This window comes from Lampetra fluviatilis, chromosome 16 (assembly GCF_964198595.1).
Source record: "Lampetra fluviatilis chromosome 16, kcLamFluv1.1, whole genome shotgun sequence".
Classification (NCBI taxonomy): domain Eukaryota; kingdom Metazoa; phylum Chordata; class Hyperoartia; order Petromyzontiformes; family Petromyzontidae; genus Lampetra; species Lampetra fluviatilis.
The window spans coordinates 6400412-6421850 of record NC_136290.1 but is presented as its reverse complement, the minus strand read 5'-3'; the positions used below and the strand labels follow the sequence as shown (position 1 = coordinate 6421850).

Sequence of the window (21439 nt, the reverse complement as noted above, 5' to 3'; positions counted from 1 at the left end):
GTTTGTGTTGCTTCCGAAACGTCGTGATTTAATTTAGTTGTTTTATTTTGATTTTATTTTCACCTACGTGACTTTACCGAAAAAACCAAAGAGTACATTTCGGGACGTTGTATCTGAACTCGTCAGATCTGGGCAGCTGGTTGTTGTTATGGGCTGCAGGGGCTACGTGGCGGGTGGCAGAGGGAAATGCAGCAACAAATCTTTCGTTTTGTTTGGCTACATCAGGCGGTCGTCAACCTGTGGTTGTGGAGGTCGCATGCGACTCTTTAATGACTGCTTCATGACGTTACCCATTCAGGACCATCTGGTATTCACATGCATTGCGGCTCTTGAAATATTGAGTTTGTTTTGACCGAATTTGAAAAAAATGGCCCTTGTTAATATTCTTTACAGACTCGTGGGCTATACCATAATTTAACGTCTTGATCAACTTCATTTATAAGCAAGCGATAGCCGAATGAGAACACATCAGTCAGCACTGTGTTGTAAAACGCGCTCGCGAATGAGTCTGCAGTGTGGAGCACTTCTCACCTGGAGGCACATGGTGCGCAACTCGCTCGTTTTCACCTCCCGCGTCAGCCTCTCCAGTGCCGCCTCCACAAACAGCGGCATGCACTGCACCCGCACATCCAGCGCACCGAGCACGCACGCAGAAGATCAATACCTCCCCACCAACAGACGACAATACACGTTTAAGAGCGCACACACACGAGACATGCCCATCTACCAGAGGTCACAATCGGGTACCCGATACCCGTACCCTACCCGATACCCGGCTACCCGTACCCGGCCGGGTATCGGGTAGGGTACGGGTACCCGTACGCGACCCTGGTGTGGCCGGGAATGGGTACGGGTAAGGAATCAAAACCCGTTTGCGACCTCTGCCATCTACAAGAGAAATTAGATTCAGTGCTCAACAGATGGAATGTGATCAAATCACCAGGAATGGGCCTAATCTCATTATCTCTCGGAAGGCAAGCAAGGGGCGAGCTCAAAAAGTGCCTGGATGGGTGATCACCACGCATTTATGCTCCCCGCATTCGCCTAACCGCAATGACCAGCAGGGTGAAGTATGGTCAAACAACCCTCAAGATCTACATGGTGCGGTGAAGCCCTCATCCAGCGGTGGATTGACAAAGTTGCCATGCATGCCGATGTACACAGTCAGGGACTGTTTTTGCTGTTGTTATGCTGCCTTGCCCAAGCTTCGGAAGTGGTGTACCTATGCAATCTGAACTTACATAACCTTATCTATTTTTTTTACTTTACATTTTCTTACCTTTCCTATACTTCGCACTCCCAATGTTTTTGTGTTGTTTGCTGTTGTCCCTTTCTGAGCCCGTGCCCCTACTGGGAATCTGTCAAATAGAGCTTCATAGCTCATCGGATTTCTCCAGGATAAATAAAGATTCTGAAGCAACAGGCCCGAGAAGAGGCGTGTATGAACAACACAACAATGGCGAGCAAGGGACCGTCAGTAGCGCAGGCAGAATGAGCGCAGACTGGACACGGCAAGTGCAGCGATGCAGTAGCGGTGGCGAGATGTTAACTCCCTCGGTATGGGTTCGATTGCCGACACAGACGCCTGTAATATTTGGAGTCTGCATGTCTCCCTCCCCGTGGTCGCGTGGATTTTTCTCCGGATCCTCCGGTTTTTCCCTCCACATTTAGAAACGCGCGTGTGTAGTACGTGGCCCCGGTAAATTTCCACGCGATAAGTCACTTTGTTGAGCTATCATGTGTGATAACCAGGTAACTTTTGAAAAAGACCTGTATAGGATCAGTGGGCCTTACCCGGTTAAAAAAAAACGTGCATTATTAAATAGGTGGGTGAAGAACGGAGCGAGTGTTGGGAGGCCAGACCTGCTCGATGCCACGGCCGTGGCACTGCAGGAGGATGACCTCCAGGAGCTTCGCGGCGTGGCATTCGGCGTCCTCCCCGGCGTCGCTCGTCAGGATCTGTCACAAGGCGAACGCGCAACGCAGAAACCGCGTGGGGTTGGGGGGGTCACACGGTACACGCGCGACAACATGCGCTAAAGCACAGCAGTAAGCGCTGGTTAAGTACTCGTTTTAGGATGAGTCGACCTGGGGTGGGGGCGCTAAGCACCGTTGTAACTTTCTGACCCGCCTCTACTGGACATCTGTGAAAGAGCTTTACAGCTTATCGGATTCCTCCAGTATGAATAAGGATTCAGATTCTGATTGGTTCTGATATCACTCAACACTGATGTTAGCCGTGGCTGGGGCTCACCCTTTAACAGAAAAGCAAAGGAAAAAGATCCCCCCCCGTAGACTTCAACACACTGTTGGGGTAAGTGCTGTTCGCGAGCACCTACAAAGGTGCTCGCAAACATGAGGGGGTGGGTGACCAGCACCACGCCCGACCACCTTTGTCTCCCCAGTGGCGATGTTTTACACACCACACCAGGTGCTCATATGAGACCGAGTGGACCTCCGAGAGGACCAGGACAAGTTTAAATATTCAACCTCAGGTCACCGGGTTTGTATCGCAGTGCACTAAACAACGACACCACCGCTCACCATCAACGTGATCATACACACGCACACAATCACAAATCAAATCTTCTGCACTCAACATTAAACCCATATGCTGGAACCCCCCCCCACTGCGCACCTTCTTGCACATGCTGTACATGACCTCCAAATACTTGGGGTTGGCGAGCAGTGTGTCCGTGTCCACCGTCACGTAGTTGTGCAGCACGGGCATCATCTCTGGAACACAAAGCAGCCGCGATGTTTGGTGCCGGCGAATACGAGACGGTTTAAGTCATAACTGGCTGTGATGTTTCCATCCTACCTTCCGATGTTAGTACAGGTAGTCCTCTACTTACGATGGAGATGCGTTACGACGATCCCATCGTAAGTCAAAAATATCGTAAGTCGAAGATGGCCTAGCCTACCCAGGAGTCTTAAAGAATGGTAATAATTTAGCAAAACAGAGCAATTTACAGTACCGTACTGTATAAACTATATACTGTATGTATTTATTAATTACGATACTGTATTGCACAGTAAAATGTAAAGTAAAAAAACAAGGTAAATTCTTAGCCTTCCTATATGAACTGCAATTCAATAGAAAGGCGGGAGATGCGTACATCCCGGCAGCGTCCCAACGTACAATATCGTACCTCGTAAGCTGCTGCGTTTGCCTGCCGCGCAAAATTTAAAATATTTTACAATTTTGTCGTATCGCCATCGTAAAATCGAAATATAGTAAGTCGGACCATCGTAACTCGGGGACTATCATTAGTTATTTCGACTCTCTGGTTTGACATTAACAGGTTAAATGTCTTTACATTAACAGGTTAAATGTCTCACTAACACAGCCACCCGTTGCTCGTTTTTCTCCATGTGGCGGTAGCTCTACGACCTGACATTGACATGCAAATTTCTCACATTAACATCACTAGCCCACTTCGCTTATGACCCTTGGGCTACACCCATTTCCAACCTTTAAAACATCCTGCCTCAGCAGCTTTCCCGCTATTTTTTCTACCGATTACGACTGCTTGCGTTGCGATCGAAACGTCGTCGTTTTTTGTTATTTTTTTGCTATTTTCTTTGAACCTATCTACGTGACTTTACCGAAAGACCCAAGAATATGATTGTACAGATTATATTTTTTTCATTATCTATGTAGCAGCCTCTAGTGGTTGAACAGATCCCACAACCGTATTACATACAATATATATAAGAATTGCAAAACGTTATTACACAAGTATTTGACGCATACAAAGCGAGCTTCAATAATTAAATCTATGGGACCTTTGTATGGGACCAAAGATAATGCAGAAATTATCAGAGCATGTTTGTTTTTCATGTTTTGTGTGGTAAACCCTATTCTTATTTTTCATCACTTTTAAACTATTACAAACCATCAATAGATACTTTGGAAACGAATTTTCACACAAGTGTCAGACACAGCCTCAGTGAGTAAACATACGTTAAACTTCTATCGCGCCATACGTAGCCAACCGTGCTAATTGGTGGCACAAGTATAAAGGAGAACCCAGCTGGGATTGGGTTAAGCCTTCCCCCCCACTTAGGCCGTTGCTGGGAGGTTCCGAAGAGGAAACCCAATACCTGTGAAGCAGTCATCCCCGTCTTGTTGAAAGACTTCGAACAGCATGGGCAGCAGCTGCCACATCTGGGGCGACACCACCTGGCACGTGAGGCTGTACGCCAGCGACAGCACCTCCTCGTAGAACTCTGCGCATCGCAATCACGCGCGTAACACCGCGTCACCCGGCCGTTCACCGCCGCTCAAACCGGCACGGCTCCCCTTCACTTCAACCAACACGTCAGGGTCCCAATGGTCCACAATTCAAAAGGTAAAGTGCCCTCGTCCACTAACCAACATACAATGGTGTTCACGTGTGTGGGTCTGCTCACAACAATACCGGCTTCCTGCATTACCTACTAGAATCACCCAGAGATGTCTGTCCGTCCCGCGTGTGACGTCACTCCACATGAGGCCCATCCCCCCCTTCATTAATATTCATGAGCGGGTGGATTTTTACACTAACGCAGAGGAAGGTCGATCTGAATTAAATAATTTATTACGCAAAGTCGCTTCAAATATGACGTTTCTTTACAGAAAGTGACGGTAAAAACTAAATCTACGCAGCACAGTGCTACATCCGTGCGTGACGTCACCGCAAAAGAGGCCCCCCCCTCATTAATATTCATGCCCGCGTGGAAATTTACACTAACGCACAAGAAGGTCGCGCACTCCACATGCAGCACCCCTCCCCAATAACCATTAGCGGGTGACGTCACTCAACATGGGGCAACCCCCCCCCCTCATTAATAATCATGAGCTGAACAATTTTATATTTTATATTTCAGATTTACTGAAATATTCACCCGCCCTTGGACAGGCAAAAGGCTAGTTGCTGTATATTCACCCACCCATAGCTCCTCTTCATCAACATCAGTCTCAATGCGTGCCCGGGGGATGTAGGAGAATGAATATCGGCAGATGAGCTCTGCGTGTTTTACGGTGGGCAGCAGAGGGCAGTCATTGCCAACCAGGTTGAGACCGCCACCTCGCTTGAGAAAGCATCTAATCGAAAGTGCTTGCCATTATGCAAACCCAGTGTCTCAGCTCCCAGATCCACCTCTCTATCAACATCTTTCTGTCCAACTTAACGGAGTCGTTTCACAAGGCCTGCTACTGCTGCTGCAGCTGAGTGTGTGGGTAGGTGGAGGCTGCTGCTGCTGCAGCTGAGTGTGTGGGTAGGTGGAGGCTGCTGCTGCAGCAGCTGAGTGTGTGGGTAGGTGGAGGCTGCTACTGCTGCAGCTGAGTGTGTGGGTAGGTGGAGGCTGCTACTGCTGCAGCTGAGTGTGTGGGTAGGTGGAGGCTGCCCGGGGTGGGTCAAGGTGCCCCGGCCAGTACTATGCACCCGCTCTGCTCTGGGCCCCGTCGGGGGTCGGCGTGGACGCGGCGAGCGCCGGCAGGACGCCGGGAGCTCACCGCACCAGACACGGACGGCACACCGCACACACCAACCCCCAGGGGCCGTGAAGCATTAGACTTTCAGCTATCAAGGCCAGCGCAGCGCACAAGGGAGTGGCGTGACAAAGACCTTTGTTGTCTTCCCAGTGCTCGTCTTCACCACTAAGTGGCTAATATGACGTGACCATGGGTCGAACAAACTTGCCCATGTTGGATGTATGGCTGTGGTGGCGCCCAGCTGTGGCCCAGAGTTTCGGAGGCGAGGGTTTGTGGATTGCTTGGAGACTTATGAAGTCACAAACCCACTTTGCTATAAGGTTAGCAAGAGATGGCAGTGTAGCAAGTGGGTTCATGTCCCTGTCTGTGCATAACAGAGGTTGGTAGCTTGGTGAGCCGATTGCAAGTGGAAAGGCAATAGCACAAGAGATGACCTTAGGATGGGATGTCAGCCCCGTTGGCCAAGTTTTGAGCAGCAGATGGCCATTACTCTACTCAAATGCTCCCAGTCTATGCTGCCCACCTTCACCAATCTGCACTATCCAGAAGGGAGAAGTATGGTCAAATAAGCCCCACTATCTGCATGGCATGGGAAGGCACTCATCCAGAGCTAAGTGCTGTACACGTGCAGCTCTTTCGTGCATGGTTCTGCTGTCTCTAGGAATGCACAGCCTTACCACTGATATGCTGCTGCATGACCGATCCAATCACGTGCAGGCAGATTCCCTCCAACTGCTGCGTGATCTGTGCACAAAGGACCAGGGAAGTCGCAATGAATGTATCAGCGACATGCCTGCGTGTAGAGCCAAACTGTATCCGAACAAACAGCATCAGGGACTGACTGACGGTGTGAAACGTGAAACATGCTAACGATGGATGCATCCACAGTCTGGCAAGATAGCTCTGTGGCGAAGCGCGCGGCTCGCAATCAAAACGTTGCGAGTTCAACTCCAAGATTGGGGGAGACTCAGCCCATCATCCCCTCCAGGGATGACAAAAAATAGTTCCACTTTGAGTCACGGCAATTTAAGTTATCCAACAGAGACACTGATCCCCACACTACAAAAATGTTCACCAGCGATACCACGACCACTAACAGCGATGAGCAGCTGTCGTTAAGCAGGGAGATGTTGTCTCCTTAACAGCTTAATTATAGATCAGTCCCTCCAGAAAAACGCGATTATGCGATCGCAAGATTTCACGCAAAATCAGCCAAAGTTCGCATATTTATGCGGGGGACGCGTTTTTTCAAATACGCCGCACTTTCGCCGCATAAATTGCAGATTTCCGCGCGCAAAATATGCGGGCTTGCATGATTTCATAATCCCCGCATTTTCGTTGCAAAAAGTCACATATATCTTAGCAGAAAGTTGAAAAATTTTGCGTTTACTTCACACAAGCGCAGCCATTTCCCTTGTTGCCATGGGAACGTTATGAAGTGACGTCACTCATTACGCGACATCATTGAAAAGCTGCAAACCCCGCGATGCCAATGAAACCATGATGAAGCCCGCAAATCTTTCTCATTTGCCAACAAACATAAGCGCAAAAGACCGCGCAAAGCAGTTCCCCAGTGTGTTACATGACAGTGGGGGCAAATTATTTTGCATAGCTAACTCTGTAAAACAGGAAGCACACATTTTATTTTTTTATATTTTATTTATTCATTTTTACAGAAGTTGTAGCATATTCATTTTGTAAAGCTACAGAACTTGTTCGACTCAATGTTTTGTAAGTTTGAGCCATCTGTTTGTTAAGGTCTGAAATAAAACAAGATGAGAACTTAAATATTCCCAGCACTTTCTGTGATGTAGTATGCTTGCTTATCATAGGAAGTAATAAGAAATGACTCTTTACATTAAAGTAGTAGCCTAGTGAATAGGGTGTTGGGGGAATCACTTTTTTTTCTCTTTTTCATCAAACCGCAGTTTTTGCAAGTTCCCGCAATTTTTGCAAGTTCCCGCAATTGTTGCAAGTTCCCGCAATTTAATCGCATAAAATTGCATAAATATCCCGCATATTCCATCGCATTTTTTAAGAAAACGTGCCGCATAATCAACGATTTTTGCCCGCAACAATCACCAAAAAACTCCGCGTTTTTCTGGAGGGACTGATAGATTCGTCTTATTATTGTGACTGTCGCTTTGCTTGCAGTGACAATATTTTTTATTGACGATCACCCATCCAAGTGTGAACCGGGCTCAACCATGCTTGGCGCCGGCACTCGGCAGACACACACACCGCACGGCGGGGGCAGTGGACGGTTAAACTGTCCGCTGCTGCCGGCACCGCGTGTGCGCGCGTTCCCGTACCTCCTTGTGGTCCTCCATCACGGTGAGGATGGTGTCGATGGTGTTGAGGATGCCCATGGCCGTGATGGCCTTCTCCTCGTTGCCGTCGTCGTTGTTGTTGTTCGAGATGAGCTTGGTGAACGTCATCGCCTGGTGGGGAGCGGAGTGGAAGAGAAAACGGTCAACCACCATCAGCAACGTCGCCAGGTCTCACTACCGCCACGATTCACCACCAGGAGCACCACCATCATCACCATGCCTCGCTGCAATGAAGCAGGGCCACTATCATATTTCATCACCATCAGAAAGCATCGCTAACACGGTTATCTACTATTGCCGGTATCAAAGTCCACTACTTCTATAATCAAGGTGCTCACTATCGAGTTCACCACCACCATTACCACAAGTGACTGCTAATAATGAGGACAATTTATCTTCTTGGTTCTTTCGGTAAAGTCACGTAGAAGGGAAGTATTTTTTTTATTTTATTACTTCCCTTCTACGTGACTTTACCGAAAGAACCAAGAAGATGAATCCCTGCAGTCACGAAAGCTTTAAATCGAGGACAATTTACTTTGATGAATCAAAAGGTTCGATTCAAGAATCAATTATATTTTGGTCTCACGAGTGGTCTTGTTTGCAGTCAGTTTTCAATGCATGGCCTCATTTGTTCCCTCTCAATATGCACCATCGATCTCGTTCGTAGTCGGCACTTTGTGTTTAGTTTATCTTCTCATTTGCTTCATCTCATTTGTGCTTTGTTGTTTGTTCCGCCTTATTTTCCTGCATCTGTCATTCACAATTGTTCGTGCATTCCGACAATTAACCAAAGCAATGGCATCAAATTAGAATAAGCATATATATATTCTTGGTTCTTTCGGTGAAGTCACGTAGAAGGGAAATAATAAAATAATAATAATAAAACAATTACATTCTCACGAAGTTTTGATTGCAACACAAGCTTGCCGTGGTTTTCACACCTGATGATGATTGCTTGTGTTGCAATCGAAACGTCGTGAGAATTTTATTGTTTTATTTGTATTCTTTTATTATTTCCCTTCTACGTGACTTTACCGAAACAACCAAGGATATGAATCCCTGCAGTCACGAAAGCTTTAAATCGAAACAGATATAAATAAAATATATTTCAACGGACTCACCGCGAGTGCAACAATCATTACATTCCCACATCCAACGTTTTCCTCCTGTCAACGTTTCCCCCCCACCGCTGCAAGCCACACGGTCAGCACTACGAGCCCCACGGTTCACTGGCTGCGTTCTCACCAGGTGCTGCGTCATCTCCACGGCGATCGGCGTCACCTCCTCGCTGTACTCGCAGATCATCTTTTGCACAACGTTGGTCAGGTCGTCGTTCTCCGTCTCGCGGATGATGTACAGCAGGGCCTGCATCACCGGCCCGATGAACGCCTTCAAGTAGTCCTTGGCTACACGGGGGATGCAAACACGACGGGCCAGGCACGTGCAGGCGAGGGCACGGGACTAGGGTTAGAACACACGCAGACACAATAGGAGACCACAAGGTTCCCTGGTGTAGCCTATGCTCGCAGCAGTTGGGCCAAGTGCTGTTAATTAATACTTATGAAGGCCAGCATGGCACACGAGGTGGGTGGCCAATACCATGCCTGGCCACCTTTGTCTCCCCAGTGCTTATGTTTTTACACATTGCACCAGGTACCCATTTGAGGCCGAGTCGACCGTGGGGAGGTCCAGGTCTGGTTCAAATAATCGTCAGCGGTGTTGGCCACGAAAGTGAATCAAACTCGGGTCACCGGGTTCATAGCGCAGTGCGGTAACCACTACACTACCGCTCCCCAAATATAAAGACAGGCATGTGCCCGTACACACGACACACACAAGCACATGTGCAAACACAGGCATAGAATTACACATACATCTGTTCACATAATAACGTGCAGGTCTGGCCATTTTCGTATCACAAGTCCCAATGTTCGTGGGACAGGGATCTGTTTGGCATGATGCCAAGCAGCGACAAGAGTCTGGGCGCGTGCTGCGCAGAAGGGAGAGGGGAGGGGGGGAAGAGGGGAGAGGGGAAGAGGGGGCGGAACCAGATCTCACCTTTGTCCTGGCTGCAGACGAGCACCTGCAGGGCGATGGCGGCCTCCACCTTGACGGGCAGCTCGTTGTCCTCGATGAGGCACTTGCGCGTGAGCTCCAGGGCATTGCGCAGGTTCAGCTCGCTGGTGAAGCGCACGTCGCTGAACGAGTGCAGCACCCAGCACGCCTGCGCCGCCAAACACGCGCACACACACACACGTGTACATATGTTGAACTTCTTTTGCGCCGTACGTAGCCAACCGTGCGAATCGGAGGTGCGAGGGAAGGATAATAAAACATAGCAAGGCACGCATTGCACCGCAGCCTGTACCAACACCTGTAATGTATGGTGGCTGCCCATTCTAACAATGCCCAGAGCTCAGTTCTCTTCTGCTCAGCTTCCGAGATCTGATTTTGTAATTTTAAGGATTTAAACAGAATGTTAAATCATTTGCTGCATGAAAGTGACCTCCGCACGGAGACTGATGGGATAGACAAATTACCATTCCTCACCCGCCCACGATTCAATCATCACAATTCGGGATCTAAATTAGATTTATTAATCAATTCCCTTTTCTCTATTTTGTTTGTCCAGTTTGCCTCTCGTTCAATCTATCACAAATAGAAATGGCATTTCATTTCCATCATTTGTAAGTGGTTTATATTTATGCAACTACCTCTATGCATGTATAATCGTGAGCGCAGGATATTATGTGCCTCATCAAAATATAAATTATCAAACAACATCTCGGACCGTGTTCGCGAGCACAAGGCAGATCTGAAACACAGAAGAACTCCTCCGCCGTGGCTGACCACTGCTATAATGCTGTGGGCTCTCATGATATTGTTTTTTCGAGACCAAGATACTCTGCAAACATTCGGGCTACCATCAAAGGTTTGTTCATGAAGCCATCCAGATATGTAAACATAGACATAACTTCAACCAAGAAGATGGATACAAATTGAGAAATCATTGGAAGGATGTAATTAACCAGGTAAAACCCTAACTGCTTTGTAGTGGTTGTCGTCTATCATATCTGCCAGGTACTACTACACCACGCAAGCGCTTCCCCTCCCCCTACCCCACACCCCCACCCCCACCCCTCCCTCTCCTCCCTTGCTCCTCCCCCTTTCTTACCTATATAACCTCTTACCACGGCAACTCTCTCTCCCACTTCAGCAAAAGCATTTCTTGCTGTGGTTTTCCCATCTGATGATGACTGCTTGTGTTGCAATCGAAACGTCGTGATTTAATTTATTTTATACCTATGTGACTTTACCGAAAGAACCAAAGAGTACGCCTACTGGTGGAACGTTGCAAGACGCCATTACCACACTAACAAGAGAACAAGCCCGATTCACAATACGCACAGAATTCATGCAGCGAGTCGCTAACCAAAGCCAGAGGTGAGGGACTGGTTGCTACCAGTCCCGGATGGAGGACTGGGAAAGCACTGAATACCGCAGATGATGTCGCCGGGTCCTGGCCCGGGCAACCAAGCGTAGGCGGTGAAGACATCGAATCGCTATGGTTGGTTGGGTGCGAGAACTCACCCTCGCCCTCATGTATCCCAGCTCGCAGCTGAACAGCGGGAAGACAAAACTCTGCAGCATCATCTCCAGCTGCCCCTTGTACTGCTTCTTCTGTAGGCAGCACACACGTCCACAAGCGCTTACACACACGTACACACACGTACACACACGTACACACACGTACACTCTCACCAACGTCAGCACCACGCCCGGCCGCCTTGGCCTCCCCAATGCTGATGTTAACACCACATCAGGCAAACAATTCAGGATTAAATGATCCACACAAGGCACAGGTCACACGTGCAGTCACATGCCAACATGACGCAAGGACATGAGGAAGCCTCTGAAGCTATGCACTTTTAAGTTGTATAGATTTAAAAGTTAATTTGTTGAGAACTGATTTTCATGTTTAGTTTGTTGTCCTTCCCCCGCACCTTCCATTAGCACGGTTGGCTACGTACAGTGCGAAAGAAGTTCAACATACATACCAGATCTCTCCACAAGGTGACCACGGCCGAATTTGCCGTCATAATCATTTAATAAACCAATCACAACCAGTATATTAACTATTCATATTAATACAAGGCCTCACAGTAAAGAGTCACAGTTCCACTGATGACAGACGGCAACCAAACCCGAAGCGGCGTTAGCCAGAGGCTCAAAGCCACATGGCGTTAGATCGTCATATGGTACACACACACACCCACCTTGAGCAGGACCTCGGCGAGTGAGCCAATGATGTGCAGCGCACCATCCTTCCTGCGCGGGTCACTCGCGGGGTTCGTCAGGAGCTGGTGGCAGAAGCCCATGGTCTTCTCGAGCACCTGGGAACGAGGGACAGCAGCGGACAACGTTCAAACCGACTCCATCTCAGGACTTGGGCTGCTTAACTCTTTCCCATTCCAATGACGCACTTGGATGTCACTAGTTTTTTTTCTTCCGGTTCTGTTCCGACGACGTACATGTAAAATAAAATAACTTTAGTGATACCGAGGCTCCCACATAGCCATGCGGGAGGGCGTGTGGGGCAAAGTCGGGGTCGTGTCGCTACAGTTCTCCGCGGTGAGTACAATATCTTTCAAAAAATTGGCGCTACGCCTAAATTAAATTAACACAGAGCTGCAAGATTCAGCGGCGAACGGGACCCCCACCCTGCAACTTGCACATGTCTCAGAATGGGAAAGGGGTTAAACAAACGCCTGGGCGGGCTACAGAGCAGGACGGTTTCAACGAGACAAGAAACACGCTGTGGCTTTGTTTGCAATGCTCACCCCCTTCCGCTTGCTAGCCGCAGAGTACAGCAGAGTCTGGGCCGCGGTGGTCGGGGAAATGAAATCCTCAAAGACGTCTGGTGAGAACACAGCAGAGACGACGCATGTCAATGTACATCCACATCAGTATCACGAGATGCACAGCAATCGGCATGACAGTGGTAGTCTGTTAGGGAAGAACATGCAGGGACTACTATACACGGAGGCCTAAAAGGTTGAGGTGGTAGGATCCGTCGACTCGATCAACAATGCACACCGGTTTCATCGTTGAGAAATTTTCAACGGATAATGGCTTTTGAACATAAACACCATGCCATCTGTAAACTCCAGATACAGAACCTACGTCTCATTATGGTGGCTTAAGTTTCGGACAGTACAAATTTCACCGATTCCTAACAATCTTGCACGTGCCGAGAACACATTTAAGAAATTATCTCTATATAACAACCACCGCCGACTGCAAGAGAGTGCTGCTGCTCAATACAGATCGACCCCACATGAACGATGAGACGATGTCAACCCCTTACGAGCATTTACGCCCGTGCCCTTTCAACCGAGTTAAGGCTGCCTAACGGTGTAGTCAGCACCACCGTACCACCTTGGGGGAATCAATAACAGCAGCACACGATCAAGAGAGCGGCTCACCGAACTTCAGGCGGATGTACTCGTAAGGATCGTCATTCCAAAGCTCGTCGTCTTCGTCCGTGTAGCACATGAGCGGAAAGATCACCTCTTGCACAACCGTCTGCATGCACAGAGAAAACAAGAACCCGTTCCATCAGTCAGCTCAAAACGAGCGAGCAAGTGGGGTTTAGCTGGGCGTAGTGGTGCACACTTGTTAACAAGCGCTGCGGAGTGCTCTTGAACAATTTTGGTCAAAGACAAAAAAAATGACTTATTTGAAAGGTTGCCGACCCCTGCTCTAGGCCTATCGGCGGAGACGGTTTTGTGTAGAAGCGAAGCCGGTGGCAAATGGAAGAATCAGAATCTTTCTTTAGACCGGAGGAAGAGACCTGCATGTGGGCCTTGAGCGTTCTCCACGTGAGGGCGTGGGCCACGGCCTGCTTGAGGAAGTTGAGCGTCTGCTGCAGCACGCGCGGCGGCACGTACCGCTTCTGCACGTACTGCTCCAGTACCTTGAGCAGAACCTGCAAGCGAACGCACACACAGACACACAACAGATTCCCCGTATAACGACACTGTTCGGGAAAAGTGTGGGTCGCGAGCGCCTCTTGAGGCAGGCATGAAGCATGAGTGGAGGGGACGGGTGGGGGGAGCGGTGTCACCAGCAGCACGCACAGCTGCCTCCGTCTCTTCAGTGCTAACGTTGACACGCCGCAACCAGGTACTCATTTAAAAAGGTGTGTCCCTAAGTGTGGATAAAAAGGCCGATTGAGGTGACCACACCAGGTACTCGTGTCAGGCCGAGTCTAACTAGGGGAAACCGCAGGACCAGTTGAGATATCACTGCTGTCCCGTGTGGAGTCTATGAGAGGTGGTTGCTTCTGCTGCTGCAGCTGAGTGTGTGGGTAGGTGGAGGCTGCTACTGCTGCAGCTGAGTGTGTGGGTAGGTGGAGGCTGCTGCTGCCGCTGAGTGTGTGGGTAGGTGGAGGCTGCCCGGGGTGGGTCAAGGTGCCCCGGCCAGTACTATGCACCCGCTCTGCTCTGGGCCCCGTCGGGGGTCGGCGTGGACGCGGCGAGCGCCGGCAGGACGCCGGGAGCTCACCGCACCAGACACGGACGGCACACCGCACACACCAACCCCCAGGGGCCGGCACGCAACAACGAAAGATTACCCAAACTTCAATTGAAGCTTTCGTGACTGCAGGTTATTTCGGTAAAGTCAAATAGAAAGAAAAAATTTAAATAATAGAAGACGACGTTTCGATTGCAACACAAGCAACCGTCATCAGGTAGAACTAAATTTGAGAGACAAAACACAGACACCGAGACACACAGAGAGACACACAAACAGAGAGAGACAACACAAAGAGACACACAACATAAACACACACAACATAGACACACAGAGACCCAATGCCTCTGTCGAGGCCTTCATTTTTTTCTCTCCCCCGGCCGCTTCGGGGTGGATTTCCACACCTCTGTGTGTCTCTGTTTGTCAAATTTCACACTTAACTTCTAATTTTAGCAATCTTTGGAGATCGTAATCAACCAGGCTATGCGTTAACTGTGCTTTTGCCAACTCTGTTACATTCCATTACATTTCCAAAAAAATTGCTACATTTTGTTTTCAAAAACTGCCTATTTCTCTCTCTAAAATGTACCAGTCTTGTTGGGTCTTTCATTGACATGCTAATTTCTCTGCTCCATCAGCTGCTCCATCAGCTGCTCCAGCAGACCCACCTCTCTCTCTGCCCCCCCCCCCTCTCTAAGGCCTCGACACAAAGGCATTGGGTCTCTGTTTGTCTATGTTCTGTGTCTTTCTCTGCGTGTCTCTGTGTTGTCTCTGCTTGTCTGCTTGTGCGTCTGTCTGTGTGTCTGTGTTGTCTCTCTCTCTGCTTGTGTGTCTGTCTGTGTGTCTGTGTTTTGTCTCTCTGAAAATTACTTCTACCTGATGACGGTAGCTTGTGTTGCAATCGAATCGTCGTATTCTATTATTTAATTACTTTTCTCTCTACGTGACTTTACCAAAAGAACAAAAGTTTACCCCCCATACAACCATTGCTCAGCACAGGTGCAAGTGCTGTTAAGCGAGCACTGGTCAAGGTAGGCACGACGCATGAGGAAATGCTGCAGCCAGCATTACGCCTGGTTGCATTTACCGCCCCAGTGATGATGTTCACGCTAGTCTAGACATTAATTTTTAGGCAGAGCAGGCCAATTGGGACGCAGACAACAGGTTCACATTCCACTTGCCACCCATCTACGTGGTGAAAAATCTAGCCAACGTCACTAAGATTGTAATGTTGTGCTCTCAGCACTGTACCGCTGCTGCTAACACACAGAGGTACGCACAATGCACAGACACGCACACAAACAAATCATACACACATAAATAGACAAGTTTTTTCGTCTTCTGAAGAAAGCTGAAGGCTTGGATGGCAAATTATGGGACGACAGAGCCATGTGTTAAGGGTTAACTTACTGATGTGACTGGCAGCTGCACAATCTGCACTCCTGTACCAACCTGCTGTATTTTAGCCACTCAGCTCGTGGTTGTGAGCTTCACACATGTGCTCACACACAAAGGTTTAAGAGACATTTGGGGCCTCGCCCCACCTCCCCCAATCCCCTAGCCCCTTGTCTCGCCTCAGTATGTTAGTTATCTTTCCCCTTCCCCCTTTCTCCTCCCCAAAGAGATGTTCATGTCCCTGCACGTGGTCCTCCACTTGGGTGGAGCAGCGAGTACAATTTCCCCACGGCGCCGAATTTGGGTTGCTGTTCCCCTCCATTGGCCATTGGAGTATTGTACCGGGCTCGCGTTGTGTTGCAATAAAAAAAATCATTTCGGGGCAAGTGCTATTATCAGTACCATGCACACGGCGCATGACGGCAAGGGCAAGTGCCACACTTCACCGCATAGATAACCATCTGACACTGCACCCCAAGCACGAAGCTTTATTGGTTCATGCCCCGCCTGAGTCAAGCACCCAGAAAACATGTGCATGCAGCTCCGCGCCCCCACACACACACACAAACCTGCAGGATGCCGACAGCGTACGCCTTCAGGAAGAACTCTGCAAACTCTCCGTACTCCTTGGACACTGTGCCCGGACTGCCGTACCTGCAGGCGAAGAGGTACGGGAGAGTGACGGGAAGGAATCGCCACACATGGAACTACACCATTCATTTCTTAAAACCACGCAGCATGTCATATTTAATTAAAACAATTAAGATTTAGTAGGATTGCTGGGTTCATGTGGAGAGTTCGTGAGCACTGCCTTAAAGCTCGTGTGAGCAAGAAATCACTTTTGACTTGTGATGTAGTTGCAAAAATGTTTGTACAGCAGCATTAGAGGCATACGATACCAACAAAATGAACTCGTACTGCAAATCAAGATGATGACAAATTCGTTGAAATCTGCTTAACTGTACACGGTCCCATTTGCTAATTCCGTGCGGGAGTTCTACTATCCACTTTGCAGGAACTGGCTTCAATGGCGAGCACACGGACCTCTCTCAGTCACACATTCACGTGTATCAAAAACAAGAACTTAAACAGCAGCATTACTATGGCACTATCACGTGTTTCGTCTATGAAGGTGGCAGCTGCTGCTGTGCACCGAGTGTGCACGGAGGCTGCTGGGGAGTAAACACACCCCAAGCAGGACTATGCACCCACATCAGGCTCCACTGGTCAGTGTCAACACGGATGGTACACCGTGTACACCAACCTATACAGGCCAGCACACAAGGATTAAAAACCCCGGTAGGTGCTAGTCCTGTTGGCAAACAAAGCTGTTACCGCCTATTATAGGCCGCTACGGCACAGCAAACAAGGGCGTGGTGCAGTCGGGACCTTTGTCTTCCCGGTGTTCATGTTCACAAATAAGCAGATCAAATCTGGAAGTATGTTTTGCATCTATATTTGACTGGAGGACCTTAGCCCTGTCAGCTCTAGCAATATCAAGACATTAAACACCATTTGAAAGCTTGTGATACGAAGCGTACCTGATATACAGCATTATATGCAGCCAACTAAGTATAGACGTTTCAACGAGGGCTGCTACGACTGCTGCAGCTGAGTGTGTGGGTAGGTGGAGGCTGCTGCTGCTGCAGCTGAGTGTGTGGGTAGGCGGAGGCTGCTGCTGCTGCAGCTGAGTGTGTGGGTAGGTGGAGGCTGCTGCTGCTGCTGCAGCTGAGTGTGTCGGTAGGTGGAGGCTGCTACTGCTGCAGCTGAGTGTGTGGGTAGGTGGAGGCTTCTGCTGCTGCAGCTGAGTGTGTGGGTAGGTGGAGGCTGCTACTGCTGCAGCTGAGTGTGTGGGTAGGTAGAGGCTGCTACTGTTGCTGCTGCAGCTGAGTGTGTCGGTAGGTGGAGGCTGCTACTGCTGCAGCTGAGTGTGTGGGTAGGTGGAGGCTGCTGCTGCTGCAGCTGAGTGTGTGGGTAGGTGGAGGCTGCTGCTGCAGCTGAGTGTGTGGGTAGGTGGAGGCTGCTACTGCTGCAGCTGAGTGTGTGGGTAGGTGGAGGCTGCTGCTGCTGCTGCAGCTGAGTGTGTGGGTAGGTGGAGGCTGCTGCTGCTGCTGCTGCTGCAGCTGAGTGTGTGGGTAGGTGGAGGCTGCTGCTGCTGCAGCTGAGTGTGTGGGTAGGTGGAGGCTGCCCGGGGTGGGTCAAGGTGCCCCGGCCAGTACTATGCACCCGCTCTGCTCTGGGCCCCGTCGGGGGTCGGCGTGGACGCGGCGAGCGCCGGCAGGACGCCGGGAGCTCACCGCACCAGACGCGGACGGCACACCGCACACACCAACCCCCAGGGGCCGGCACGCAACGACAAAGATCGCCCCCCCACCCCCCGTAAAGCATTGGTCCTGTTACCGGACTCCGACTCAGGCCAGCACACAAAGGCATGGTGCAGCCAGGACCTTTCTCTTCCCAGTGCTCGTGTTCACCGAATAAGCGCCCAATCTGTACGGTTGTTTGCATCTCTCGTTTGTCTGGAGAATGTAGAACTTCTCCTAGACAACTCTGCTCATTTTAATGAGTGAGCAGTGTTTTGAAAGCCTGAAATAAGCAGTTTATTAGAGTTAAAGGGAACATAATTAACAAAATATACCTCTAAATGAATGTGGCTTATTATCAGACCATATAAAAGCACCAGTCACGATCTACTGAACCAACTGTCTCTCCCACACACGCACACTACTGCTAAGTAAACCACTACAAGCATGTGTCGGTTTTGTTTTGATCACTTGAGGTTCGTGACCGCACGTCATAAGAATAAAAGTCGGCCGTGCGTTTGCGTACCCAGGACTGGGCGAAACTGCAGCACAAAGGATGTGTTGCTGTAACGCTGCATAGTACGCGTGCGCCTGCATTGTTCACCGATTATTGACAGGAACGCGACGCAAGCGTGGGCTGAACGTAAACTTTGATGTTGGCTGCATGGACGTGGTGGCACGGTTTCGCCACGGAGGCAAAAGGTCGGCGAATCACTGAAAAAAAGAGACTTATCAAAAACTCCCAAACCAAACCCCACGATGTTGAGAGGGCCAGGAGATGACAGTAAAACAAGTGGAGCTCATCGACCTGTCTGTGTGGACCCGGTGGTAACTTAACATAGCTGATGGCAAGCAGAGAAGCAGCAGCAGCGGCAAAAGAGAGATGCATTTCGGATGAGATGTCAGCACGAGGAAGCGCCCGTACCTTTCAAAGAGTCGGGCAAGGATGTGCATGGCCCACTTTTTACACTTCCAGCAGGCGAGCTCTGGCCGCTCATCCTCGTCGATGTTATACGCCTCCTGGAGAGGCACGCAGAATAGAGTGACTGCAGAGTACGAGCAACCGTCAAGAATTAGAATTCATGGAATTGAAACGGGTCCCATTTCGACCAATGATGACACTGCCCTAATAATAACAAATTGGTTTCATGGCATCCGCCAAGTCTCCTACGATGGCACAAAGGGCAGAAAATGTGAGGGTAAATTTAATTTGGTCAAGGACAGTTCTGAATTCTTAATCAACAGATCACTTGCAGAGTGAGCCACTCGCAGATGAATAGCGCAGGCCACCTGCTCTGCAAGACTGGCTGTCGAAGAATTGCATGACTTTGGTAGCCATCTCTGACTCAATGAATAAAGCACAAAAACAATATTTAAACATTGAGAGAAAGCTTAACGTATGGATTAGAGGTCATTCAAGCTTTTGAGAAAAGTAATTGGGCTTGGGCAGGAGACGTTGCTAGACTAACGATGGAGTGTCAGCAAAGGGAGGGAACGCACACTGACCGAGAGAGATGGAGTGATGAAATAACTCGTGTGCATGGGCTCGGTGAATTATTACATCAAAGGATTGCTAGATGGCAATAGTTTGGGAAGGCCTTCATTCAGCAGTGGAGCGAACAAGGCCGATGCTAAAAATACAAACAAATCTAACAACTTGGTCCAGCTCACCTGGGGAACATCACGGTCCACGACCGCTCGGAAGATCTCCATCCACTGCGTGAGCGTGTGTTGGTTGACCAGCTCCAGAGGAAGGGAGTACTGGTGGGGAAAAAGCAACAATTGGATTTTAATAAAGCCCTGCATCTATCTGTTAATAGTAGGATACACACATTGTAACACTGCAACAGGGATAGTGATAATGTTGAGTTAAAATAATTTAACTGGACTAATGACAGCTATTTATATACAAAAAAGAAACAATCTTCATGTGCTTATATTATAGTAGCTACTCGTCACCGATCGCTGGGTTGAACTTGCCATCGACTCTAGAACATCACACTATATGGGCGGCGAGTAAATCAGTTCCCTCAGTGGCGTTCGTATAGTTGTTTAGCACGAGACTTAAAGTGATGAACTACTCTAGACTGGCCTTGCCCTATGAGTTAGACTGATTAAAGTCCAGGGTCATACATTCTCGTGGAAGGTAACTAACAAGCAAAGTTATGCCCAGGTAACTTCTCATTAACAGATTTATGCATTATATACGATTCTAAAATGCCTGTATAGTTTACTTATTCAGGTTCCCGTGCCTAATAAAGTATCACGTTTATTTTGATTCACCAGGTAAGAACTCGGAGACAAAGATTGTCTCTCCTTCGCAAGAGTGACCTGGTGCATGAGACTGCCAGGAGGCAATGCTTGCTATGTATAATCCCAAATGAGTATTTTCTGGGTAACTTTATAATCTGGAAAATGTGCATCCTGACACTCGCACACAACGGCCATCTATTGCTTGCAAATAATGTTAGAGGATCTTTACCGTCCACGGTGAAGCAGACGGCACTTAGTAGTCGCATTACGATTATTACACCCCATTGATTTGAACCGTGAACTTCTGCAACAAGCAGCAAATTCACTGCCGTTGGGCCATGATACAACGCCAAGCCAACGAGGGATGGCAATGGGGCATGGGTGGGCATCCTTGTCCTCTATTTTATTCTGCACAGACAATGACCATCACTAAGTTTAATTGCTTGGCAGTGTGCCAACATGTTGCATAACAGAAGCAACAAAGATACAGTGTTTAAACATGGGATGTTGCGCAACACGTCAAGAATGCAATCGGAAAGTCGTTTCATTTCGGCTTGACGTATGACTGGGTGACACCGACACATCAACGTGGAAATTCACTTACCGAACTAACCCACTCATTAAGAGAAACACATCCAGTTTAACAATGGGAGTGACTGTTTCACCAACAAAACACATTATTCTTAAAGCACGGCTAAATTTATAGCAAGATATTATAACTGCAGTATTTCACAGTTGTTTTAAATCATCCTGGGTGTGACAAGTCCACAGATGCAAGTCACAAATCCCGAATCTTCATGGTTGCAGTATACTACACCCAATTCCAATAAGTCGATCACCCTTCATACACTTACCAGGCCTGCATTCCAGTACCTTGCACGTGTTTACGAAGTTGTATAAAAAAAATTACTTGCTTATAATAAAGCAAAGTAAACTGTAAACCAGTGATGTGAGAAACTAAACAAAGCGTTTCCATGGGCAGAGATTAATGCCCTGTAACATTGAAAAAAACCCAAGCACACTGCACGCCAAGGTAGATAACCTAAACCAAATTTCATTCAAGCTTCATTGCATTTTCCCATTCATCTCAAAAAACTGGATTCTTCCAAGCGCATTATCTGGTGGGCCGCAATAATATTAGG

General features: G+C 48.7%; 1 protein-coding gene across 1 annotated transcript in view; it reads right to left on the bottom strand.

The window, feature by feature from the left end:
• The window catches only part of LOC144936487 (importin-7-like), a 45244-nt gene that overhangs the window by 10510 nt on the left and 13295 nt on the right, over positions 1 to 21439 (bottom strand). Inside the window, exons 6-21 of the mRNA XM_078863590.1 lie at positions 19716 to 19805; positions 18970 to 19064; positions 16311 to 16395; positions 13664 to 13798; positions 13296 to 13395; positions 12651 to 12727; positions 12087 to 12203; positions 11401 to 11490; positions 9868 to 10033; positions 9055 to 9215; positions 7792 to 7920; positions 6157 to 6223; positions 4108 to 4233; positions 2639 to 2736; positions 1864 to 1959; positions 532 to 615 (exon numbers count right to left, since the gene is read on the bottom strand). Of these exons, the coding sequence (XP_078719716.1) occupies positions 532 to 615; positions 1864 to 1959; positions 2639 to 2736; positions 4108 to 4233; positions 6157 to 6223; positions 7792 to 7920; positions 9055 to 9215; positions 9868 to 10033; positions 11401 to 11490; positions 12087 to 12203; positions 12651 to 12727; positions 13296 to 13395; positions 13664 to 13798; positions 16311 to 16395; positions 18970 to 19064; positions 19716 to 19805 (1716 nt within the window). The remainder of the gene's footprint in view (positions 1 to 531; positions 616 to 1863; positions 1960 to 2638; positions 2737 to 4107; positions 4234 to 6156; positions 6224 to 7791; positions 7921 to 9054; positions 9216 to 9867; positions 10034 to 11400; positions 11491 to 12086; positions 12204 to 12650; positions 12728 to 13295; positions 13396 to 13663; positions 13799 to 16310; positions 16396 to 18969; positions 19065 to 19715; positions 19806 to 21439) is intronic.